The sequence below is a fragment of the Saccopteryx leptura genome, chromosome 3 (genome assembly GCF_036850995.1).
Source record: "Saccopteryx leptura isolate mSacLep1 chromosome 3, mSacLep1_pri_phased_curated, whole genome shotgun sequence".
NCBI classification, from domain to species: Eukaryota; Metazoa; Chordata; class Mammalia; order Chiroptera; family Emballonuridae; genus Saccopteryx; species Saccopteryx leptura.
The window spans coordinates 289,566,678-289,591,018 of NC_089505.1; the positions used below are offsets into that span (position 1 = coordinate 289,566,678).

At 40.4% G+C, this 24,341-nt stretch overlaps 1 protein-coding gene across 13 annotated transcripts in view; it reads left to right on the plus strand.

The window, feature by feature from the left end:
• Window positions 1–24,341, plus strand: part of DTNB (dystrobrevin beta) — a 196,569-nt gene that overhangs the window by 50,164 nt on the left and 122,064 nt on the right. For all 13 annotated transcript variants that reach the window (XM_066378730.1, XM_066378727.1, XM_066378729.1 and 10 more), the window contains 2 exons: window positions 6,750–6,904; window positions 22,455–22,560. In XM_066378730.1, the coding sequence (XP_066234827.1) occupies window positions 6,750–6,904; window positions 22,455–22,560 (261 nt within the window). The remainder of the gene's footprint in view (window positions 1–6,749; window positions 6,905–22,454; window positions 22,561–24,341) is intronic.

Genomic DNA, 24,341 nt, shown 5'->3' on the forward strand with positions numbered 1-24,341 from the left:
ATGTGCCCCGACCAGGATCCACCCGGCAACCCCATCTGGGGCAGATACTGTGCCCCTCTGGGGCTGCTCAAAACCAAGCTATTTTTAGAACCTGAGGTAGAGGTTCCATGGAGCCATCCTCAGTGCCTGGGGCCTATATGCTCTTAGCATTCTATTTAAAGTAAGGACATAACTGATTACTCATATATCTTGTGAAAAGTACTTCGGCTTATATAGTATGTTGGCAGTTTTGGCTATTGGCAGAACCTTTTTTCTCCTTCTAGTCCTCAGCCATGTCCTACTTAGTTGAAGTGGCTGCATAATGGTGTAGACAAATTTGAGATATAACACTGCAGTGTAACATCAAATAATATTTGTCTGTTTATTCACTTTCTTCTACCTACTTACTCTATTACTTTGTTGTTCTTAGTTTCTCCATTGTCCTGCTGCTGACAGTGCTCTCTGCTGTTACCTCTGTTAATGTTCCTTTTAAATGAGGTTTTCTGGCCTGACCTGCGGTGGAGCAGTGGGTAAAAGCATCGACCTGGAATGCTGAGGTCGCTGGTTCGAAACCCCGGGCTTCCCTGGTCAAGGCACATATGGGAGTTGATGCTTTCTGCTCCTCCCCCCCTTCTCTCTCTGTCTCTCTTTCTGTGTCTCCTCTCTCTAAAATAAATAAATAAAATCTAAAATAAATAAATAAATAAAAGTTCTTCTCAATGAAAATGTGTCCCTTGTTTAAAAAAAAATTTTTAAATGAGGTTTTCTGATTTATGGAATATGCCTTAGTGTTTCTGCTTTTCTTTCTTGTATTTTGATCTTTCTGTCTTTTACATTTTCTTTTATATTTTTTCCTATAATTTTGGCCCCTCTCCTTTTTTGATATTTTTGTTTGCTTGTTTTAGTGTCAAGATAGCCTTTGAAATGACTTTGACAATATTTGTGCTTTTAGTTTGAAACATTTCTTAGATTTTTAAAATCTCTCTTAAGAGACTTTCTGTTCCAAGTATCATTTATTTATAGAAATGGCTCACTCTCCTGGCCATAAGGGACTGCATTCTAGATTCAAAGGTAACTTAGGTTGGAATTCTAAATACAGTATCAGAGATTTATAATCAGAGTATAGATTTTAACTATAAGCGTGATCAAAACTCAATAATGTCAGAAACCCAAAAAATAGCTCAGAGAACAAAATTTACAGACAATAAAGCCCATTATTATTAAATTGTACTTAACTGTCAATTTAAGCATGTGATTTATTTACTTTGTGTTATTCTGCTGTTTGTTTTATAAGAAACTTAATCTCATATTCAAGCCCCATCCTGTCTTACACTAAAAGATAGGAGCATATAATTCATAGAATTTATTTTTAATTCTTTAAGAAATGGCTGCTACTATTTTGAAGAGTCAGTCTATACATACTGTTAGACTTATCAGGAAGGTTGTAAGAGTATTTATATCCATTGACTCAGCTTACTTCTTGAGTATATGTCGAGTAATTAAATTAGTCAGAGGTATACCACAAATTTTATGTATATTTATTGCAGTACTTTTTATAATATATGAAACTTGAAATAGCTTTAGTGTCTGAAAGTGAGAACTCGGTTATGTTTAGGGATACCCACATGATTGGATTTAGATCAAAATGCTTAAGTGTAATAATTTTGAGCATTAGAGAAAGAATGAAATATACCAATAGGTCTTTTCTCTGGGTTGTAGCGTTAACATAGTTTTCTAATAATAATAGCTTCTACTACTTATGTTTTCATATATTTTTTATGGATGGCACTTTGAGTAGCTAGAGAAAAGATAACTTGAGATTCTTTCTATTTTTACCCAGAACTGGTAGCTCTGACATTTTAGTCGTTTGCTTCCGGATTTTTCATTAACAGACTATTGCGGGCGGGGGCAGCCTTTGAAGTTATAAACAGACTGTTTACCTGCAAAATTTATCCCTCTGCTCTCGTCTTTTAACCAACTGTCACTGCATATTTATCCTAGCTGCTTTCGGTTAACCATTCCTTCTCCTGATTAGATGCAAGTAACTTTAATTTGAATGATGCCCATGTTTACATTTCTCATATAACCAAAATGTTTTAGAATTAGAAGCAAATAAGAGATAAGTCCTAAATCTGCATTTTAAGAGTAAGAAAAAGAAAAACAAACAAAAGCCAAGGGAGGCCTGGAGACTTGTCGAGGTAGTCTGGCTGACTCCCATCCTCCAGCCTCTCTCTGGCTTGATGAATGATGTCAGGGCATTCGTGAGTTTGAGAATAAAGTATGTGCACAAAGTATGGATTTAGTGACACATAGGTATTTATAAACATGCAAATGTGTATACTTGTTTTTGTGGGTTAAGTTGCTTATTTGATAGAATAATGACAGGAGATGAGACACATTTGCCAAGGAAAACTAGCATATGAAAGAAAATGGCTTTTCATTTGTAGACTTGAGTCTTTATTATAAACAGCACTGACATCTTGCAAAAGTGTATGTGTGGTTGATCATGTGGGGGACCAAAGTGGAGTGGACAGATGTATAGATACAATGAGTAAAACCAGGGTTATTATCACCAGAAAAGAAAATGGTAATGTACATGATAATGGTAGAATAGTTGCATTATTTTGCTATTACACAGAGGACAGAATGTTTTTTAAAATGAGTAAACATGGCCTGACTGGGCAGTGGCGCAATGGATAGAGCGTCGGACTGGGATGCAGAGAACTCAGGTTCGAGGCCCCGAGGTCGCCAACTTGAGCGAGGGCTCATCTGGTTTAAGCAAAAGCTCACCAGCTTGGACCCAAGGTTGCTGGCTCGAGCAAGGGGTTATTCGGTCTGCTGAAGGCCCGCGGTCAAGGCACGTATGAGAAGGCAATCAATGAACTACTAAGATGTTGCAATGCGCAACGAAAAACTAATGATTGATGCTTCTCATCTCTCCGTTCCTGTCTGTCTGTCCCTGTCTATCCCTCTCTCTGACTCTCTCTCTGTCTCTGTAAAAAAAATAAATTAATTTTAAAAAATGAGTATACATGTACGTTTAAGGACTTGATTGTGGATTTTTCTTCTTTTTTTTTTTTAAATTAAGTGAGAGGCAGGGAGACAGACAGACTCCCGCATGCACCCCAACCAGGAACTACCTGGCAAGCCCCTTACAGGGCGATGCTCTGCCCATCTGGGGTCAGTGCTCTGTTGCTTGGCAACCAAGCTATTTTTAGCTCCCAAAGTGAGGCCATGAAGCCATCCTCAGCACCCAGGGCCAGGCCAACTTGCTCAAACATTTCGAGCCATGGCTGTGGGAGGGATAGAAAGAGAGAAGGGGTAGAGGATGGAGAAGCAGATGATTGCTTCTCCTCTGTGCCCTGACTGGGACTCAAATCTGGGACTTCTGTACACTGGGCTGACACTCTACCACTGAGCCAACCGGCCAGAATCAATTGTGGGTTTTTCATAAGGGAGAAAACTGATATTTTTATCTGGAAACAACTAATAGAGTATTAGGGTACCTTTTTCGGATGTGTATAAATAGAGAATTACTGGGGAAATTAACCTGTAATCTGGAAAGTAATTTAGTCCCTAATGCCAGAAGGGTTTAGGGCTTTAGAGGACAAGTTTAAGTTTTTGGATATTTTAATTAAATTTTATTGTCTTTTCTTTGGTAAGATCTTTTTTATCTGTATATAGTAAATCATACTAACTTAGAGTTATTATTATATTTTAAGATTTAAAAACTGAGCAGTCATTTTTCAGTATTTTTCTTATAGATAAAACTAATCTAAAAAACACTTTTTTAAAACCAGTAACACAAGAAAAAAATTACTTTGGAGTAATTACTTAACTATACATTCAGTTTGGGGGTTTAGCAGTATTTCTCTTATAAAAAAAACCACAAGCAAACATGTTTCATATTCTCTAACTATTGTAATATGGGCCTATTAAGTTTTGTTTTGTTTGTTTTTTTGAGATAGACAGAAAGGGAGGAAGATGAGAAGCATCAACCTGTAGTTGCGTCACTTTAGTTGTTCATTGATTGCTTCTCATATGTGCCTGGATGGAAAGTGCCCAAGCCGAGCCAGTGGCCTCTTGTTCAAGCCAGTGAGCTTGGGCTCAAGCCAGCGACCTTTGGGAGTATATGGGTCCTGCACTCAAGCCAGTGATCCCACACTCAAGCTCGCAAGCGTGCACTCAAGCCAGATGAGCCTGGGCTCTAGCCGGTGACCTTGGCGTTTTGAACCTGGAACTTAAGCATCTCAGATTAATGCTCTATCCACTGTGCCACCACCAGTTAGGCGTTTCTCTGTGGTTTTTTTTTAATTAAAGGTTTTTTTACTACTATGAATCTGACATATGTGTAATTGAAAATAATACTTGATTGAGAGGGGTGGTTAGTCATTTCACTGTCCAACCACTCTTTTTTATTTCTCTGAATGAGTTAGGTTCTGGTTTGTTGGTGTGGGTGTATACACATATGTTTTTTGTGATTGTGAAGTTATACATATGTGTGTTTATAGAGCTGGTATAGTTACCTGTTGCAGCACATGGCAAATGGTGAGGTTTAACAAAGACCTTTATGCCTCTCTTCTTTCTGCTCTGTTGAGTCAGCTTAGCACTTAGTTCTGTTTTGCTTCACATACAACAAGTTTTCTAGCTACACTGAAAGTTCCTTGGGGCATAATGACCATGTGTCATACTGGTTTGTTGTGTTTCAAACACCTGGAAGAGTGTTTGGAACTTGGACTGCATAGTAAGAATTTGGAATACACGGTATGTGTTAACGAATTGACTTTACTTTCCACTAGGACTGTACTTCTTTTAGCATATTTCCTACCTGCATTGTATTTAATACTTTCTAACTACAAACTAGCAGCTGCCATGAGAGGGTATACTGCAGATGTTTGTTCTTTTGATAATTTCCTGTTTTCAAATGCCTTAAAAGTTACCCTGTGGCCTGAGCCTGACCAGGCGGTGGCGCAGTGGATAGAGCATCAGACTGGGATGTGGAGGACCCAGGTTTGAGACCCCGAGGTCACCAGCTTGAGCGCGGGCTCATCTGGTTTGAGCAAAGCTCACCAGCTTGGACCCAAGGTCGCTGGCTCGAGCAAGGGGTTACTCGGTCTGCTGTAGCCCCATGGTCAAGGCACATATGAGAAAGCAATCAATGAACAACTACGGTGTCGCAACGAAAAACTAATGATTGATGCTTCTCATCTCTCCATTCCTGTCTGTCTGTCCCTGTCTATCCCTCTCACTGACTCTCTCTCTGTCTCTGTAAAAAAAAAAAAAAAGTTACCCTGTGGAATAAGTAATCAATAATCTAACATTTTATCATTCTTTGATTAATGTATTTTGGATGTTTTTTTCCCTACCCCTAGTGCTTTGGAACAGTTTCCTCAAATTGAGCCTAAAGAGTAATGTGTATATATGTACAGTACATAAATCTGTTACGTAACATACCTGTTCATTATGATTATACAGAATGTAAATTTTCAAAATGCTATGTTTGCAAAGGTCTCAGGAAATGATTTTTTTGTGTGTGCCTGTTCAACTCACCAATTTGATTATAAGGAAGCTTAATAGTTTGAAAAAAAGCGTAGGTCATATTTCTTTGTCAAATGATTTTTGAGCTCATAGTTATTTTTCTTTTTCTCCCCAACTATGGATGAGAAGAGAGGAATAAGTAATTGGAGATAGGAAACTTTCTCCATGAAGATAAAGAATAGTAGTGTTATTGGAGATTTCTTTCCCATCTGCAGGATTAGAGTTTATATAAAAATAGGATCTTACAGTATCAAAGTATCTTGTGATAGAAGAGTTTACATGAGTTCTTTTTATTCCACTTTGGTACTCACTAGATGGAATATTTTTAACATGCTGTGTGCTTCCTTCCAGTTTATTCCATCACAGGAATCCATTGCATCATTAGTATATGTATATACAAATCTTTCATTCCCTATCACCAATATGCTAATACAGTCATACACCCAAATACACATCTGTCTCTTTTTTTTTTTGTATTTTTCTAAAGCTGGAAACGGGGAGAGACAGACAGACTCCTGCATGCGCCCGACCGGGATCCACCCGGCACGCCCACCAGGGGCGACGCTCTGCCCACCAGGGGGCGATGCTCTGCCCCTCCGGGGCGTCGCTCTGCTGTGACCAGAGCCACTCTAGCGCCTGGGGCAGAGGCCAAGGAGCCATCCCCAGCGCCCGGGCCATCTTTGCTCCAATGGAGCCTTGGCTGCAGGAGGGGAAGAGAGAGACAGAGAGGAAGGATGGGGGGGGGAGAAGCAAATGGGCACTTCTCCTATGTGCCCTGGCCGGGAATCGAACCTGGGTCCCCCGCATGCCAGGCCAACGCTCCACCGCTGAGCCAACCGGCCAGGGCCCACATCTGTCTTATATAAACACATATGTAAGTGTTAAGAGATAAAGGTATGCTGCTACAAATTCTTCTTTGAACAAACTGAGATATAAATAAGTAAATAATCCATCATCAAATTCTGTACACTCAAAAAGAACAGGTAGGTAGACATACATGAGTGGTTATTGGATTTGATGTTTCAGATGAATATTAAGTGGGTGGGAGAGAGGGGCTTCATCAAAAATGTAACCACACAAAGTTAATAAAGAACAAGAGTCCATGTTGATTAAAAATCATAACTATGATACTTTTTAATGATGCCTTTTTGACTGGTATACAAATGACATAGTTATTTATAAAAGGTTGGTATTTCTTTATAGTTTGACTTTATTTGGTTTTGTTCTCATAGATATTTTCTCCCAGATGTCAGATTCCAATGGCTTAATGATATTTAGCAAGTTTGACCAGTTTCTGAAGGAAGTTCTGAAGCTCCCAACAGCGGTCTTTGAAGGGCCATCTTTTGGTTACACAGAGCACTCAGTCCGCACCTGTTTTCCACAGCAGGTAAGGACAGTGTCACAGAATCTAGGACCAGAGCAGCGCTCATCCGCCCCTCCATCATTTGTCAGATTTCACCAGGTTGCTTCAGTCTAGGCATACAGGTCCTGAGGAGGGGAGACAGCAGAGCTTAAGTCAGGGTTGGGGAGTTGGGGGGTGAAAAAGAGAGAGACGAAAAATTCACCTGAGAACTCTTTTTTGAGGGGGGAGGAGGAGAGTATTTTCTGAAAAAAATTTTTGAACTATTTTAAAATATTAAAAATTTAAAGAAAAATGTTCATGAAGTGTTTATATCATATTATTGCTATTGGACATATATTACTCTCTCTAATGAGTTCATCAAACCACGAAATACAGGCATTTTGATATAAAACTCTGTACAGTACTGATCGTTGCTTCCTGAATATGAAGAGCAGCTGAGCTGTACCGTTCCCAGTGCCAGCTCCGATTCCCCCGGGGTCCACAGCCGTCTCCACAGGGAATGGAGTTGGTTTCCTTTACATTTGTGGGGTCATGCCTCACAGGACTTGGAGCAGAGTGGACTCTGGCTGTAGCTTCCGGGTTTTTCAGGTAGAGATGAGATAAAAAAGGAACCTCAGTGAGACACTTGGAAAGTTCTGGAAAGCAGGGAATTAAAAAAAATCTTAATGGGTAAAAAGATTAATGGAAAAAGGCTATTGATATAGTCTGAAAGTATCCATACAGTATTTATTAATTACAAAGGGAGCCTAACTCTGCAGTGCAGAAACCTGTCAGATACCACTTTAACCAAGTGATGAGATCCCTGTCACCAGTAAGGGGACAGGCTGCTACCCCTGCCTCCCGGTAGGATTCCCTGAGAAGGACCCACGATCACTGTGGAACTCCCGAGACTCATCTTCCCAAGGGCAGGGATTTCTGTGATATAACCAGCCGCCTGTATGCTTTAAAAGTATCAATATCATGAAAGACCAAAAAAGACTAAGGAACTGTTCCACATTACAGGGGTCCAAAGAGACATAAAAACTGAATATAACCCAGGGTCCAGGATTTTCTTTTGGTATAAAGGACATTATTGAGATAATTGGAAAAATCTGAAGAAAGCTTGTAGACTAGATAGTAGTATTCTGTCAACGAATGTTAATTTCCTGATTTTGTTATTTGTATCAAAGAGAATGTCCTGGTTTTTAAGAAATGAAGTGTTTAAAGGTAAAGGGGCATCTGTACTGTAGTGTTGATATTTGAAGAATCTGAGTTAATGGTAAATGGAATTTTAAAAATGATCTTTTATGCCCTGGCCGGATTGCTCAGTTTGTTAGAGCCTTGTCCTGAAGCTCAGAGGTTGCCGGTTCGATCCCCAGTCAGGACACATACAAGAGCAGATTGATTTTCTTGTCTCTCTCCCTTCTTTCACTAAAATCAATCAATCAATTAATCAATCAATTTTTAAAAATTAGCTATTAAAACATTAAAAAAAATTTTTTTTATAACCTTTCAATAAGGCTGAAATGATTTAAACATAAAAAATTATAAAAGAGGACCTGACCTGTAGTGGTGCAGTGGATAAAGCGTCGACCTGGAAATGCTGAGGTCACCAGTTCGAAACCCTGGGCTTGCCTGGTTAAGGCACATATGGGAGTTGATGCTTCCAGCTCCTCCCCCCCTCTGTCTCTCCTCTCTCTCCCTCTCTGTCTCTCTCCTCTCTAAAAATGAATACATAAAATAAAATTAAAATTAAAAAAAAATTATAAAAGGAACAAACCCTTCCAACCTGTGATACTTTGACTCACAAAAGAACCAAAAACAAACACACACCCCATTTTACATTTAAAGTTAAGACTTCATATTTATCTGAATTCATACTTTTAAACAATACTTTATACTTTTTTTAGTGATTCTCCACTTTGGCACAAACGCTGGCGTCCATAATACTGGAGAGTTATTTTTAGCAACCTCTGAGGAGATGTTCTCCCCAAATTTGTGTGCACATTGGCTGACTGTTTCTGTGAAAATTAGCCTCTATACATTATGTTTCGTTCATCATAAGTAATAGTATCAGCTTTTAGGATATTAAAAATATTTCTGTGCTTCAATTTATTCTAACAGAGAAAGCACAGTATGCATTTTCCCCCCGAATATGCATTTTCAAATTACATGAGGCTGTCCAGATATATTCTGGTACTGAATGTCCTGCAAGTATTAGCATGCCCTCCAGAGCTATAACCGAGGATGAGGATGGTGAAGACAGCACAGTGGTACTGTGAGGATGGTCTTGTATTGATGTATGTGTAGCTCTTTACACAGGTACTTCCTGGAGGCCAGCCTAAGAATTGATCAAATTCTGGAATGCTACTATTAAGTGAAGTAATGTCAAGATGGGGAAGAGAATTTATACAAAGAAGTATCAATGTAGAACATTGACCAATGGGTAGCCCTTATGTGGAGTACTAGCTCAAGTCATGTTTTATTTACTTGTATCTGAGTACTGTAATGAGACTTTAATATTGGAGTAACAGTTTAAGATGTTGAAGAATAATATAAAAATTCTAATTTTTGACTTTAAGAATACTATCTAGGATTCTAAAAATTACCTTATGCCATGATTCTTAGACCTTTGAACTTCCAACTTAATTTTTGCTTTTCACTTGCTTCAGATTCTGTGGTTTCATACATGTCAAATTTGGAAAAGTCAAAGAAACTTATCTCCAACTAGAGGACAGTTGAGTTTTTGTTTGTAGAGATGACGAAGAGGCCACCAAAGAAATAGAAACTACTGATAAAATGGCCAGAAAACATGAGACTTGGAACAAAGTTTTATGCAGCAAGAGTTAAATTTAATGAGTTTTGAGTTCCTTTTTGAAAATGGGCTTTTCCCATAGTTTGTTTTCTTATATGTGGGTTGTGTGTGTGTGTTTTTTAACATGTTAGCTCATACACCACAGATAGTGAATGGTGTTGATATCAAATGGAAATCATGTTGTTGATTCCTATGTAGTTTCCACAGCATATTAATGTTCTGGACTGAGCAAAGAAGGGATCACAGTTAAAGAGAAAGTATGAGTGTTCTAAGAAAGAAGCTGAAAATCCTACAGAACTAGAAATGGCTGGCTTGGAGGATTCATCAACTGCCTTGCTTTCACTTTCCTCCGTGTTACAGCTGAAGCTGTGAGTACGGGTGAAAAAGCAGTGAACACATCCCCCCCTTACCCTACCTGGGCTAAAAAACTGATTGATGGAGTTGGGGATACCCTAGAGCTGATGTTTAGCTTCGATGAAACATTTATCTAGGAAGTTAAATACCTTTATTGTGAAGAAGGAAAAAAGGTATCTCAGGATTCGAGGCTGAAGGTGCGAGACTGTTGGCGCACATGCCTGTGCAGATCTCGTTGTGTTTACTTTTATTGGTATTGCTGTTGTTTTGTTAGTTTTCTGTTTACAAGGCTGTATAGGTTTTGAGATTTGTTTCATTCCGCTTTTTCTCATATACCTTATCATTTTTAAATCCACAGTTTTGCAGTATGTATATATTGCATTACAGGAGAAGTACTTTTATTTTTCTAATAACATGAAGAGAATTACATATTTATTTCAGTAGAGCAGAGTTGGCCTGGTTGTTAAGGATGGCTCCATGGCTTCCGCCTCAGGCGCTAGAGTGACTCCAGCCACAGTGGAGCAATGCCCCAGATGGGCAGAGCATTGCCCCCTGGTGGGCATGCCGGGTGGATCCTGGTCAGGCGCATGTGGGAGTCTGCCTCCCCACTTCTAACTTTGGAAAAATACCAAAAAAAAAAAACCCCAAACAAATTTTGTCTGCTTTTCATAAACCCAAAATAAGAGGTGTAGATTTATGTAGTTTGTAGTTTAGTAGTTTTAAAAACACAACAAAAATAAGAAGCAAGTTAATTCAACAGAACACATCTAGAAAAACTAAAATTCAATGACTGACATCAAATGTTGATGAACATTTGGAGCAGCCAGAGCTCTTATACAAGCCACTTTGGAAGAAGCCCTGGTGGTTTATTGTAAACCCAAACCTACCCTTGACCTAGCAATTCTACTCCTAAGTTTTTTTTCATATAAAATAAAAATGATGTTTACAAAGAGACTTACAAGTGTGCTCTTAGCCCAGAAGCTTCTGAGTGTCCATAATAGTAAAACAGCGAGTAAAGTTAATTCAAGAGATAATATGGCAGCTCTGGCCAGTTGGTTCAATGGTAGAGCATTGGTCTGGCATGTGGATGTTCCAGGTTCGATTCTCAGTCAGGGAACACAAGAGAAGTGCCCATCTATTGTACTTCTCACTTCTCCCCCTCCCCCCTCACTTTATTCTCTCTCTCTCCCCCTCCTGCAGCCATGGCTCAATTGAAACAGGTTGACCCTGGGTGCTGAGGATGGCTCCAATGGCCTCTGTCTCAGGTGCTAAGAAGAGCTTGGTTGCTGAACAATGGAGCGGTGCTCCAGATGGGCAGAGCATTGCCCCCTAGTGGGCTTGCTGGGTGCATCCCAGTCAGGGAACATGTGGGAGTCTGTCTGTGTCCCCTCCTCTCACTGAATGAAAAAGAGAGAGAGAGATAATATGGTTGGAATTTGCTTCAAAATAATTCAGGGGAAGTAAAGGCATGAATGAAACAAATTAGTCTTGTATTGAGAATTGTTGCAACTGGATGATAGGCATATTATACTGTTCTCTCTACTTTGGTATATGTTTAAAAGTTAGTAATAGAGGCCTGACCTGTGGTGGTGCAGTGGATAAAGCATTGACCTGGAAATGCTGAGGTCGCCGGTTTGAAACCCTGGGCTTGCCTGGTCAGGACACATATGGGAGTTGATGCTTCCAGCTCCTCCCCACCTTCTCTCTCTCTCTCTCTCTCTCTCTCTCTCTCTCTGCCTCTCTCTCTTCCTTTCTCTCTCCTCTCTAAAATGAATTTAAAAAATTAAAAAAAAACAAAAAACAAAAAAAAAGTTAATAATAGAAAAATTCTAATTGTAAATTTGTGGTTATGATTATTATATGATGAAAGCACAATGTTAATGAAGCACCTAAAGCCTAGTACAGGGTAGGGCAAAAGTAGGTTTACAGTTATTTGTGTGGGAAAATAGTGCAATAATTAATAATAATACAGGAATAGCCTGACCAGGCTGTGGCGCAGTGGATAGAGCGTCGGACTGGGATGCAGAGGACCCAGGTTCGAGACCCCGAGGTCGCCAGGTTGAGCGCAGGCTCATCTGGTTTGAGCAAAAGCTCACCAGCTTGAACCCAAGGTCGCTGGCTCCAGCAAGGGGCTGCTCGGTCTGCTGAAGGCCCGCAGTCAAGGCACATATGAGAAAGCAATCAATGACAACTAAGGTGTTGCAACACGCAATGAAAAACTGATGATTGATGCTTCTCATCTCTTTCCGTTCCTGTCTGTCTGTCCCTGTCTATCCCTCTTTCTGACTCACTCTCTGTCTCTGTAAAAAATTTAAAAAAAAAAGAAAAAAAATAATAATACAAGAATAAACTTTCACGCACTCAAAACTGTAAACCTAGTCTTGCTCCTCCTTGTATTTTGGTGGGTAGGCCAAATATCATATATTGAGTCTTCAGTGTTTATAAACTATCAAACTGACTTTAGAGACTTAAAAAGTTATTAAAAGAAGGCTGTGAATATGTTTAAGATTCTTCCCAGTTTTCCACACTTCAGTTTGGGATGTGTTATATTTTTCCTTTGAAAGATGAGTGGTATTTGTTTTATTATTTTCTAGGTTCAAGTTTACTTCAGTTTACAGAGTCACTCCACCCTGCAGAGGATTTTAAGTTTGAGCCTATCTTTATGAAAGGGAAAGCTGAAGCCATAGAGTGGCCCGTGAGGGAGGCGACAGTGAGGTCAGGGAATAGACACAGTCTTTCCATCACTATGGCAGGAGATACTGCTGTTGGCACTTTGTTGGACACTGTGCTGCAGCCTCTTTGAGTCACAGGGTAAGTGGGTAGAAGTGGGATTCCATTATTGCTGGTGGATTTTCAGAATAGCAAAAATATTTCATGCCTGGAGATGCCCTTTGATTATACTTGGACCAACATTTTGCTCTTCTGCTCTATGCCAGAATGACTTTTCTTCTCACTGCATCTTTAAAATGAGACATTTTCTGGATATTCTGACCTTATTTTCCTAGACACTGAAAATAGTTTCACAAGAATTGCTTGGCACGCCCTGGTTGGCTGGCTCAGCAGTAGAGCATCGGCCTGGCGTGTGGGAGTCCTAGGTTTGATACCCAGACAGGGCACACAGGAGAAGCGCCCATCTGCTTCTCCATACTTCCCCCTCTTCTTCCTCTCTATCTCTTTCTTCCGCTCCTGCAGCCAAGGCTCCATTGGAGCAAAGTTGGCCTGGGCAGTGAGGGTGGCTCTGTGGCCTCCGCCTCAGGTGCTAGAATGGCTCCAGTTGCAATGGAGCAACACCCCAGATGGACAGAGCATCACTCCCTACTGGGCATGTCGGGTGGATTGGGGTCAGGCACATGCGGGAGTCTGTCTCTGCCTCCCCACTTCTCACTTCAGAAAAATTAAAAAAAAAGAAAAGAAAGAATTCCTTAGCACATGAACATGTGTAATATGTATATTTCATAGGTATTCTAATTCAGCAGATTTCATTAAAATCTAGTGTGGGTTATTACCATGCTTCATTGATTTGAAGACACTTTTCACACCTGAACATCTCTGATATCAGGATACCTCATATAGCCAATGGCATCTCACAATTGCAGTCGGCCAGGCAGTGGTCATGCTGGATTATCATTTCCTGCGCCTGAGGAAATTTGGTCATAGTGGTTCCTATTGTCACTTTGGCTGAATCATATCCATGTTAGGTATTGCATGTGTTGTCATTTCAAATGTCCTCAGAAAGAGTGTAGTCTGGTTTGGCATTGAACAAAAAGTTATTGTAAGCACAGGAGCCATGGACACACAGAGGTAAATAAGTTTGCTATTAGTGAGATAAATACTCATCATTGAAGGAATTGCCTATTTTACTAAGCAACAACCACGTGCTTTATAGAACCTCTTCTTTTTTTTTTTTTTTTGTATTTTTCTGAAGTTGGAAACGGGGAGGTAGTCAGACAGACTCCTGCATGCGCCCGACTGGGATCCACCCGGCACGCACACCAGGGGGCGATGCTCTGCCCATCTGGGGCATCACTCTGTTGCAACCAGAGCCATTCTAGCGCCTGAGGCAGAGGCCACAGAGCCATCCTCAGTGCCCGGGCCAACTTTGCTCCAACGGAGCCCTGGCTGCGGGAGGAAAGAGAGAGACAGAGAGGAAGGAGAGAGGGAGGGGTGGAGAAGCAGATGGTCACTTCTCCTGTGTGCCCTGGCCGGGAATTGAACCCGGGACTCCCACATGCCAGGCCGACGCTCTACCACTGAGCCAACCGGCCAAGGCCAGAACCTCTTCTTTTTTTAAAGGAAAATTCTACAAATAGATGGGGCCATATTATTTTTTTTGTTTTTTTTTTTGTTTGTTTGTTTTGTTTTTTTCATTTCTGAAGCTGGAAACGGGGAGAGACAGTCAGACAGACTCCCGCATGCGCCCGACCGGGATCCACCCGGCACGCCCACCAGGGGCGATGCTCTGCCCACCAGGGGGCGATGCTCTGCCCATCCTGGGCGTCGCCATATTGCGACCAGAGCCACTCTAGCGCCTGAGGCAGAGGCCAAGGAGCCATCCCCAGCGCCCGGGCCATCTTTGCTCCAATGGAGCCTTGGCTGCGGGAGGGGAAGAGAGAGACAGAGAGGAAAGCACGGCGGAGGGGTGGAGAAGCAAATGGGCGCTTCTCCTGTGTGCCCTGGCCGGGAATCGAACCCGGGTCCTCCGCACGCTAGGCCGACGCTCTACCGCTGAGCCAACCGGCCAGGGCCCATATTATTTTTTATTACTGAGATATGACCAAAATAATTTCTTGTCACACCAAGCAGTGCATGTGAAGGTTGATGAAATCACCAAATCCTGAGAGAAGAAATTTCAGTTCATCCGGAGGCTGGTGTGACTGATTCACATGTCATAAAAGATTACAGTTGATTAAGTCATTGAGTTAGTTTAATTGCTGAGTGTTGTTGTTGTTTTCTCTTAGTGATAATGATGCATCTTTTTTTAAATTAATTTTTTAAGTTTTTATTCTTTTAGATTTTATTTATTGATAAAATTGGAGAAGGGGGAGAAAGAGAGAGAGATAGTAAGAATGAGAAAGAGGAGAGAAGCAGGAAGCATCTACTCCTAGCATTTGCTTTCTGTATGTGCCTTGACTGGGTAAACTCAGGGATTTGAACTGGCAATCTCAGTGTTCTAGATCGAAGCTTTATCCACTGTGCCATCACAGGTCAGGCTGTTTTTATTTATTTTCTATTTATTTTAGAGAAGGGAGGGGGAGAGAGAGAAAGAGAAAGTAGGTGAGGGAGGAGCAGGAAGCATTAACTCCCATACATGCCAGGTAAGTCTAGCTTTTCAAACCTGCAACCTCAGTGTTCCAGGTCAATGCTTTATCCACTGCGCCACCACAGGTCAGGCTGATAGTGGTGCATCTTACAAGTGATGATGTCTTAGACTGGATGAAATATCGCATATAAAATGGATTTTGGAAATGCTGAGGTCACTGGTTCGAAACCCTGGGCTTGCCTGGTCAAGGCACATATGGGAGTTGATGCTTCCAGCTCCTTCCCCGTTCTCTCTTCTCTCTGTCTCTCTCTCTCCCTCTCTCTCTCCTCTCTAAAAATGAATAAATAAAATTAAAAAAAATTAAAATGGATTTTGTTATGATCAGGTAGGTCTATAGTAATAAGGTCTGTATCACTGGCATTAATTAGATGGAACAAAATTATCAAGGCCTATAAGTGAGAGTTTGTTCTATTTGAGCTTATGAAAGAAAGTATCTTACTAAATAACTTTTTAGATACAAATAACAAGTGACTCCAAGATAGTTTTATTTTTTTAAAAAGATTTTTGCTCGGTAGCAGTGCTTACTGTGTACATGCTCTGGGGAAGGTCTCCAGCCCATCTCAGCTGCTCGTCATGAGCTGAAACCCGGCCCGATGTGTTCAGGGTCCCTCGTCTGTGGGCAGGGCTGAAACCTGCTGAGCACGGGGTGTTGGGGGCTGTTGGCCCAGCCCTTCCCTAGTGTTCACTGGTGGCACTCCTGTTCCCCTCCTACCCTGGGGCCTACACTGGTCTTCAGGTCAAGCAGAACAGTTCTTCACCAAAAAATCTGAGGACCCTGGCCTCCTAGTCACATCACTTAGTGGGCTAATGGCAGTGGAAAGAAGAGGACGGTGCCTCCTCAGATATTGCTGCTGTTTTATCATTCCTTTTCACCATAAGCAAATTTGAGTCATCATTTTAAAATACATCTGGTGATGGCTCAATTTTGCTTACAAAAACATTATTATCTCCTATTTCCTACTAGGTGAGGTTTTATCATCGCACGATGATGCTTATCACTCTACCCCAGCCCAGCTTCCCACCTTCAACGCGCGTTGCTCCTCAGACCCCCTCCGCCAGCGCCCTGGGTTCTGCTGAGACTGCCGAGTGCCCAGGGCTGTACCATTCTGTCGCCCACCAGCAGTGTCTAAGGGCATCTGCTTCTCCACAGCCTTGCCGACAGCATATGTTCTCACTTTCATGAGTTTTTGCCAATCTGATAGATGAGAAATGTTATCTTGGTGTAGTTTTGATTTACATTTCTTGTTTTGGGTGACGTGCATTTTGAGTGAGTAAAAGAAGCACAGTTCTTGTCTTAGTGCTGTTAGCTCTCACTGAAATGCCTATAACTCCTGGCCCCTCCCTTCCGACAAAGGCCTCCTATTTCAGATCCCAGCTGAAATGTCCCCTCTTGTTCGATGCTCTGGATCTTTCAATGTGAGATTAACTGTTCCTCTTCGGCAGTCCCTCAGCATGTTACATCTAGCTCACCTGTCCCCTGGAGGGATGCACCTTGATCTCCTCCAACTTTATATCCCTGTGACAACAGTGTCTGGAAAATGATCAGTGCTTACTAGGTATTTGTTGGATTAATCGAGTAATGATTTTAAATCAAACAGGCGAGAGAAAGGGTCTTTGGCTTGAATTATAATCGAAAGCTGAAAGCTCATGGATGTACTTGCAACCTTGTTGTTTTCCTTGAGATTATTCCATGACTTTCTTAAAGGAAATAATCTTTATGGTGAGGAAAGTGAAGCATTTCAGAATTTTTGAAGAGGTTTTCCGGTCTTTTAGCTAAAATAAATAAAAATACCTCTGATAAAAAGTGTGCCGTTATATTGTTGTGTCATTCCAAAGTACTCTATTTTTTTTTTTTTTTTAGAGAGGAGGGGGGGGAGAGAGAGAGAGAAGGGGGAGGAGCAGGAAGCATCAACTCCCGTATGTGCCTTGACCAGGCAAGCCAGGGTTTTGAACCGGCAACCTCAGTGTTTCCAGGTTGACACTTTACCCACTGCGCCACCACAGGTCAGGCCAAAGTACTCTAATTTTTTTTTTTTTTTTTTTTTGTATTTTTCTGAAGCTGGAAACGGGGAGAGACAGTCAGACAGACTCCCGCAAGCGCCCGACCGGGATCCACCTGGCACGCCCACCAGGGGCGACGCTCTGCCCACCAGGGGGCCATGCTCTGCCCCTCCGGGGCGTCGCTCTGCGGCGACCAGAGCCACTCTAGCGCCTGGGGCAGAGGCCAAGGAGCCATCCCCAGCACCCGGGCCATCTTTGCTCCAATGGAGCCTTGGCTGCGGGAGGGGAAGAGAGAGACAGAGAGGAAGGAGGGGGGGGCGGGGTGGAGAAGCAAATGGGCGCTTCTCCTATGTGCCCTGGCCGGGAATCGAACCCGGGTCCCCCGCACGCCAGGCCGATGCTCTACCGCTGAGCCAACCGGCCAGGGCCCAAAGTACTCTAATTTTTAAAGTCCGAAATGAACCTGTGTTATGTATGACAAATTCAGTGTCTAATAATGGAAAGGCTGACCCATTGTACTAGTCTTATAGCCAGTTTTTTAATAGCCGGGTGTTTTTTTAATATATATATAACCAGTTTTTTTTTTTATAATCAGTATGTTTGCCCTTGTCAGGTAAAATATTTCTATAACTCTACACAAAAGTTTGTATAAAAAGCCATTTTAATCTAAGTTTTTTACAATGTTGTTTTCAGTCTGTTAACTAAATGTCATGCAGTATTTTTCGCTCCATAAGACGCACTCCCCCCCCCCCCCAAAAAAAAAGTGGAGGGGGAAATGCCTGTGTGTCTTATGGAGCGAAAAATATATTTTATTAAATATTTTAACACACCATTTGGTTCAGAATATTTTTTTTCTTATTTTCCTCCTTAAAACCCTAGGTGTGTCTTATGGTCAGGTGCGTCTTATAGAGTGAAAAACATGGTAATTTGTTTAACTGATTATGATTAACAAGTATTTGATAGGGAAATGAATAAAAAATATTTACCTGCTGCCCATAGGGAAATAAGAGTTTTTAATGAAAGGATGAGATTGTAAATTGCAGCTATGATGATCTAATGCTAAATTATTTTACTTGTTTTCTTATGCTATACTGGATTTCTCATTTTTAGGAGATGTTTCCTCTCCCCTTTTAAAACAGGAAATATGTAGCCAAGCGTGGAGGGAGGGAAGGAATAATGGCTTTTCAGGTAATAAATTGTTAATATTAAGGATCAGAATGACAGAGGGTGGGGAGGTCGGTGACAAATGGAACACTCCTTTCTGAGAAAAATATGAGAGGTCCTAAACGACAGAAACAGCCTCGGTGTTTTATTGAGGAAGGTACAGACAGGTCACGGTGTCTGAGCTTGGTGGATCCGGCAGCTGTTGGAATGATTAGAAATGAAGACCTTGTAGCAAAACAATAAAATACTTAATAAAATGGTAAGTGAAAAAACATTATTTTTACTACACTATACACAGAATTTCATAGAAAGACTGATACATTGGAGGGAAATACAGAAAATGAGAATTGTGGGGGAAATTTGCATGATTTGCAGTTCTGTTATAGTTTTTGTTATAAATATTGTGCTATAAAAAAATAAGGAGAAATACAAAGAATATGTCCAACTCAAGAACAAAAGTAAAATAGAACAAAAAGGGAGAAAAAAAAGAGTCCACCTGTCTTCCTCACAGTTATTTATTAAGTCACAGAACTTTTGAGTTGGAATTCTGTCCCAACTTTTTATCTCAAGACTTCATTATGATAAAAAGTATTAAGGTCCCCAAAGAGCTTTTTTGTATGTGGCTTATAGCTATCTATATTTCAATGTTATAAGTTAAAATTGACAAATTAAAAAGTGGTTTAAGTCATTAAAATTAACAATGATAAACCTGTTACATGTCAACATAAGTAATATATTTTAAGGAAAACTATTCTGAAACCAAAAATATAATGAGAATGCAGTTATTTTATATTTTTGCAAGTCTCAGATTTGCTCACTTGAGGACAGCTGGTATCTTGTATCTGCTTATCCATTCAGTCTGTTGTGATAGGATGTTTTGGTTAAGGTGTAGGAAGAAAATCTGGCCTCACCAGATAAGTAGTTGAAAAAGGGAGGAGTGTGTATTTTAATAGCTTTCTCAGATAATTGTGGCTATGCCACGTTGCCTCTGGAAAACCACACTGTGCACTCATGAGAGAATGAGACTGGAAAAGATAGTGTGTTAGTGTTATTATGAAAATAGTTTTGGCATCATGGACTTCCTAAAACTGTTTTAGGGACCTCCCAGGGGAGGCTCTGACTGTACTTTGAGAATGAGGAAACGGAAACCAGAACTCTTAAGTGATTTCCCCCCAAATCGTATGGAAGATAGAGCACTGGGACACAGTTCTGGTTTCATTCCTCACTCTTTCATGGACTTCAGGTTACAGGATGACCTTAGGACAACTTTTGGAAACTGATCCTGCGTGTATTTATGAGGGTCTTCTGAGATAGCAAATCTGATTTTTCCTTTTCATCTTGAAGATTAAAAAGAAAATTAAACTCTGTGATAGGCGAACCAAAACTTTTTTAGAGGAAGTAGCATTAGGATTATAAGTAGATTTGTAAAAATGTAATTTTTAACAAGTGTAAGAGGATATAGAAATACTAATGTAAACATTAAGTTCATAATAAACAATATGAGACTCTTCATTTGTTTACCATCTCTTACTAGCTAAAATCTTCCTAGAGTCGTCTTTGTCAGTAATTTGAAGCTGACACTTTTTGTTTCATTTTGGTTTGTCGCAAGTGTATACATATCCATAATAAGAGGTGTTTCCATGTCTGGACTAACATTGAAAAATTCAGTGACTTTCTGGTTTTGTTTTTAATGTTCACTCATTCCTCCCAGATTCCACTGAGGTCTCGGAAACGTTAGTGACTTGGATGACTGAGAAGGAAAACACTGGAGATCTTGAGCTAATTTGAGTAGCTGTTTCTCAGACCTCACCATCAATGCACAGCTGTATTGAGAGGGTCTTCCAGTGATGGCTTCATCCTGTTCACTACCCCCCACCCTACCTGGCCTGTAGCTCAGAGCCTTTCCCTGCCCCAGGCAGTGCTGGCCTGCAGTCCTCTTGGGCCTGAACCTTTCCTTCTCATTCATCTTTTTTCAGGTTTTTATTGCAAAAGCCTTTTTCTTGCTCTGTCATCTATTTTACCTCTTATTTTTCTTCCCTACATATCAGTTTCTTCTTTTAAAGATTATTTCCAATAAGAATAACTTCTAATTTACATTTAATGGAATCAAGATTCTTGCAGTTGCCAAAAAGATGCATTAGTTTGTGTAGTCACGTGTTCACGTGCTGGGACCACTGTTGGAAGGGGTCGTGGTGGGCCGGGAAAAGTCTGGAGGTCCCTGTCCTTCTGCTGAAACGCCACCCTATGTGCCCTCCTTGCTTCCTAATTGTATGGAACTTCCTAGTGTTAAAAGTCAAAGGTACTTTGTAGTCAACTGGCAAAATATTTGTCAGCACTGATTTTTTCATTTCTATCTTTTTGTCTGAAATAAAGTATTTTAAAGTTTTAAGGGGAAGAACCACATTTTTTTATATACTGTTTTTTTATTTTTTATTTTTTTGAGAGAGAGAGACAGGAAGGGAGAGAGATGAGAAGCATCAATTGGTAGTTGCAGCACCTTAGTTGTGCATTGATTGTTCTTAATACATGTGTTGACTGGGGGACTTCAGCCGAGCCAGTGACCCCTTGCACAAGCCAGTGACCTTGGTCTCAAGCCAGTGACCTTAGGCTTCAAGCCAGCAACCTTGAGATCATGTTGATGATCTTGTGCTCAATCAATCCAGCAACCTCGGAGTTTCAAATCTAGGACCTCAGTGTCCTAGGTTGACACTATATCCACTGCGCCACTGCGGGTCAGGACTGTACACTTTTTTTCACTTCATGTAAAGTGGGGGACAGAATGCATTTATTTGGGGGAGAGAGATGAAATTTTGGGTGCCTTTTGGCTTCACCCTACTCATAATGCCCAGTGTCTCCCTCACCCCTCAGCCTTTGACTGGTAGGCAGGGCTTGGATAAGGCCCACTCACTGGGCTGTGCACCTCTAATTCTCCTGTATTCACTCTCCTTCTGGAATAAAGTTTGAAGGGGGGACCTAGGTGTTCAGGTTAGAGTTACGGATGTCTGGCACTGCCTTTTCCTCCGTTTTTCTTTCCTTTTGGAGCTGGAAAGGTATTTTGTGAGTTATAAAAAATGAAAAGAGAATTCATTCATTTGAAATATTATTGAGAATTTCTTTTGTTTACATTACATGACTTTTTTTCTAGACTGTTCTCTAATTTTCTGTGTCCACATGGGATGTAATTTTATCAGTGTTTCCCATGCAGTGGAAACTTGCTATATATTTGTTTAAAAGAGAGAAATAAGGTAAGACAGAGAAATGCAGTATAGCCAGGGAAAGGGTGTGATAGAGGGAGCACTGTGATGGGCATTGGGATACTTAGATTCTAGTCTCACCCATCTTATATTGATAACTACCTCTGTGACTTGGTCAAATAACTACTCTGAGCTTTAGTTTTCTCTTCTGTAAGAAGGTTGCTAAATGATGTCTGAGATTGTTTGCCCCTCACGTTGGAGTTTTTTCAACTATCACTATGCCTGGTGTGTGCCCAGCACTGTTAAGAAATGCTAGAAATGTGGTAGACAGCCAGACAGCTGTAGTTCCTGTTCTCATTGATCTTTTATAATCAGGTGTGGCTGGGTGCTTCCCCGCTGCATGATAGGAATAGTGGTCATTCGAAGGATATCAGTGATCTAGTCTTGCCTTGTGTCTGATTTGGGCAGGACCTTCACATGTCATTTAAATGCTTTGTTCTTTTATTTTCTCATCTCTGAAATGTAAATAGTAAGACCTAACCTATTCACCTTATACGGTTATTTTAAGACTCAGATAAAATAATGTATGTGGAAATGCATTTGAATATAGGAGTATGTATAGTGTAATATTTTATTTGGCAATAAAATGTCCTACATAATTCATTATAACTTGGTTGGGAGAGTCCTAAGTTAACTTGTTCAGTACTTGAAAAATAGAAAATGTATTTGTTTTTCTTCTCTTCACAGAAAAAGATAATGCTAAATATGTTTTTAGACACAATGATGGCCGACCCGCCTCCCCAGTGCCTTGTCTGGCTACCTCTCATGCACAGGCTTGCCCATGTTGAGAATGGTAAGCAGACCTTGTATCATTCAGTGCTTTACGCTAGAGGAAGCATATGAATTGAGAGTATGTGTAATATCCATGGCTTCTTTTTTCCTTCCATTTATGAAAATCATAGACAAAAAAAATAGGATATATTAAATATCAACTACTAAAACTAATTATTTTTGAATCATTTGCAGGAAAGTAGCTCAGATAGAATTTAGTACTGCGTTTCACACATCTTCAGTTGTTTCCTTTACTGTTTTACCTTGAATTATTCTCAGAATCCTTCCTAATGCCTTCTTAGTTTTTTCTGCTGTTGCTGTCTGTTTACCTCCCTGTTCAAGATGTTGAGTTTGTTCAGGGGAAGGCTGTGGTTTTTCGGTGTGATCTGCCTCCTCTCCGGGCTCTGGCCTGTCTCTTCTCCCACACACAAGAACAGTGCTAGCTGAAAGGCACTAAAAAGCAGAGCCCTCTTGTTTCCTTTTGTAGGAATGAAAACACTTTTGTACTTTATTTTCTCCCCCTCATATCCATATATTTTATTTTTTTGAACTGTGGTAGTGCACAAGTACCTGAGATTTGGGATTCAGGTTTATTTTTTTTAAAGGCCTACAATCTCTTGACCAGAGTGAAATAGCTTTAAAAATTACTTTAAACATTTTATTTATTGCCTGACTTGTGGTGGCGCAGTGGATAAAACATCGACCTGGAATGCTGAGGTCTCTGGTTTAAAACCCTGGGCTTGCCCAGTCAAGGCACATATAAAAAAGCAACTACCGAGTTGATACTTTCCGCTCCTTCCCCCACCTCCGTTCTCTCTCTCCTCTCTCTAAAATCAATAAATAAAAATCTTAAAAATATATTTTTTATTTATTGATTTTGAGGGGGGCAGTGAGAAGTATCAACTCATAGTTGCTTTACTTTAGTCATTCATTGCTTGCTGTTGCTTGTCATATGTGCCTTGACTGGGCAAGCCCAGGGTTTTGAACTGGCGACCTCAGTGTTCCAGGTCGATGCCTATCCACTGTGCCACCACAGGCCATGCCAAAAATAGCTAAAAATTTTAATAGGCTTTTTGGATAGAAATTTATACTGTTAAATTATCACAGTATTATCAGTTCTTTGGAAGGCAATACTTTTAAAGCCTTAAGTGTTTTGGTTGTTTCATAGCTGATTCATTTTTATAAAATAATTTTGTATCTGCTATACCAGATAGAATCTCATTTGTCATGATGTATTGTTATTCATATGAACATTTTATTGTGACTTTGTATTTATGGATTATATTCTTATGTGGTTGATATTTTTCTTAGAGACAGAAATATTATGAAATTATTGGACTCCCTAGAGAATAAAATGTTACTTATCACACTAACATTTATCTACATATCTTAATGTTTATGATGGGAAACAAAATAAATTATGGTATTTTTAGTTTTTTGCTGTTGTTGTTTGGACCCTTTATTTCTTATGAAATTCATCACTTGAGTTGTATCGAAGATACTATTCCTAAGGACAGCTATTTTATTTGCTTAAGCAAAAGTTGCACTTTTTATACTAGTTTACTAATTCAAGTGTATAGTATATCAGAAGATAACTACCATATGATGCATTCTTCCAAAACGGATGCTTTACCAAAACCTGACCTTATTTGTAATTGACCCAGCATACTCATTCTTTCCTCGTTCTGGTTCTCTGCGTTTTCTACCTGGTCACCCATTCACTGACTAATGTAATCATTGGTTGGCTCCTGGCTGGTATATAAGAGAGGGAAAATCATGTAGACATATATGTTCAACCAAAAT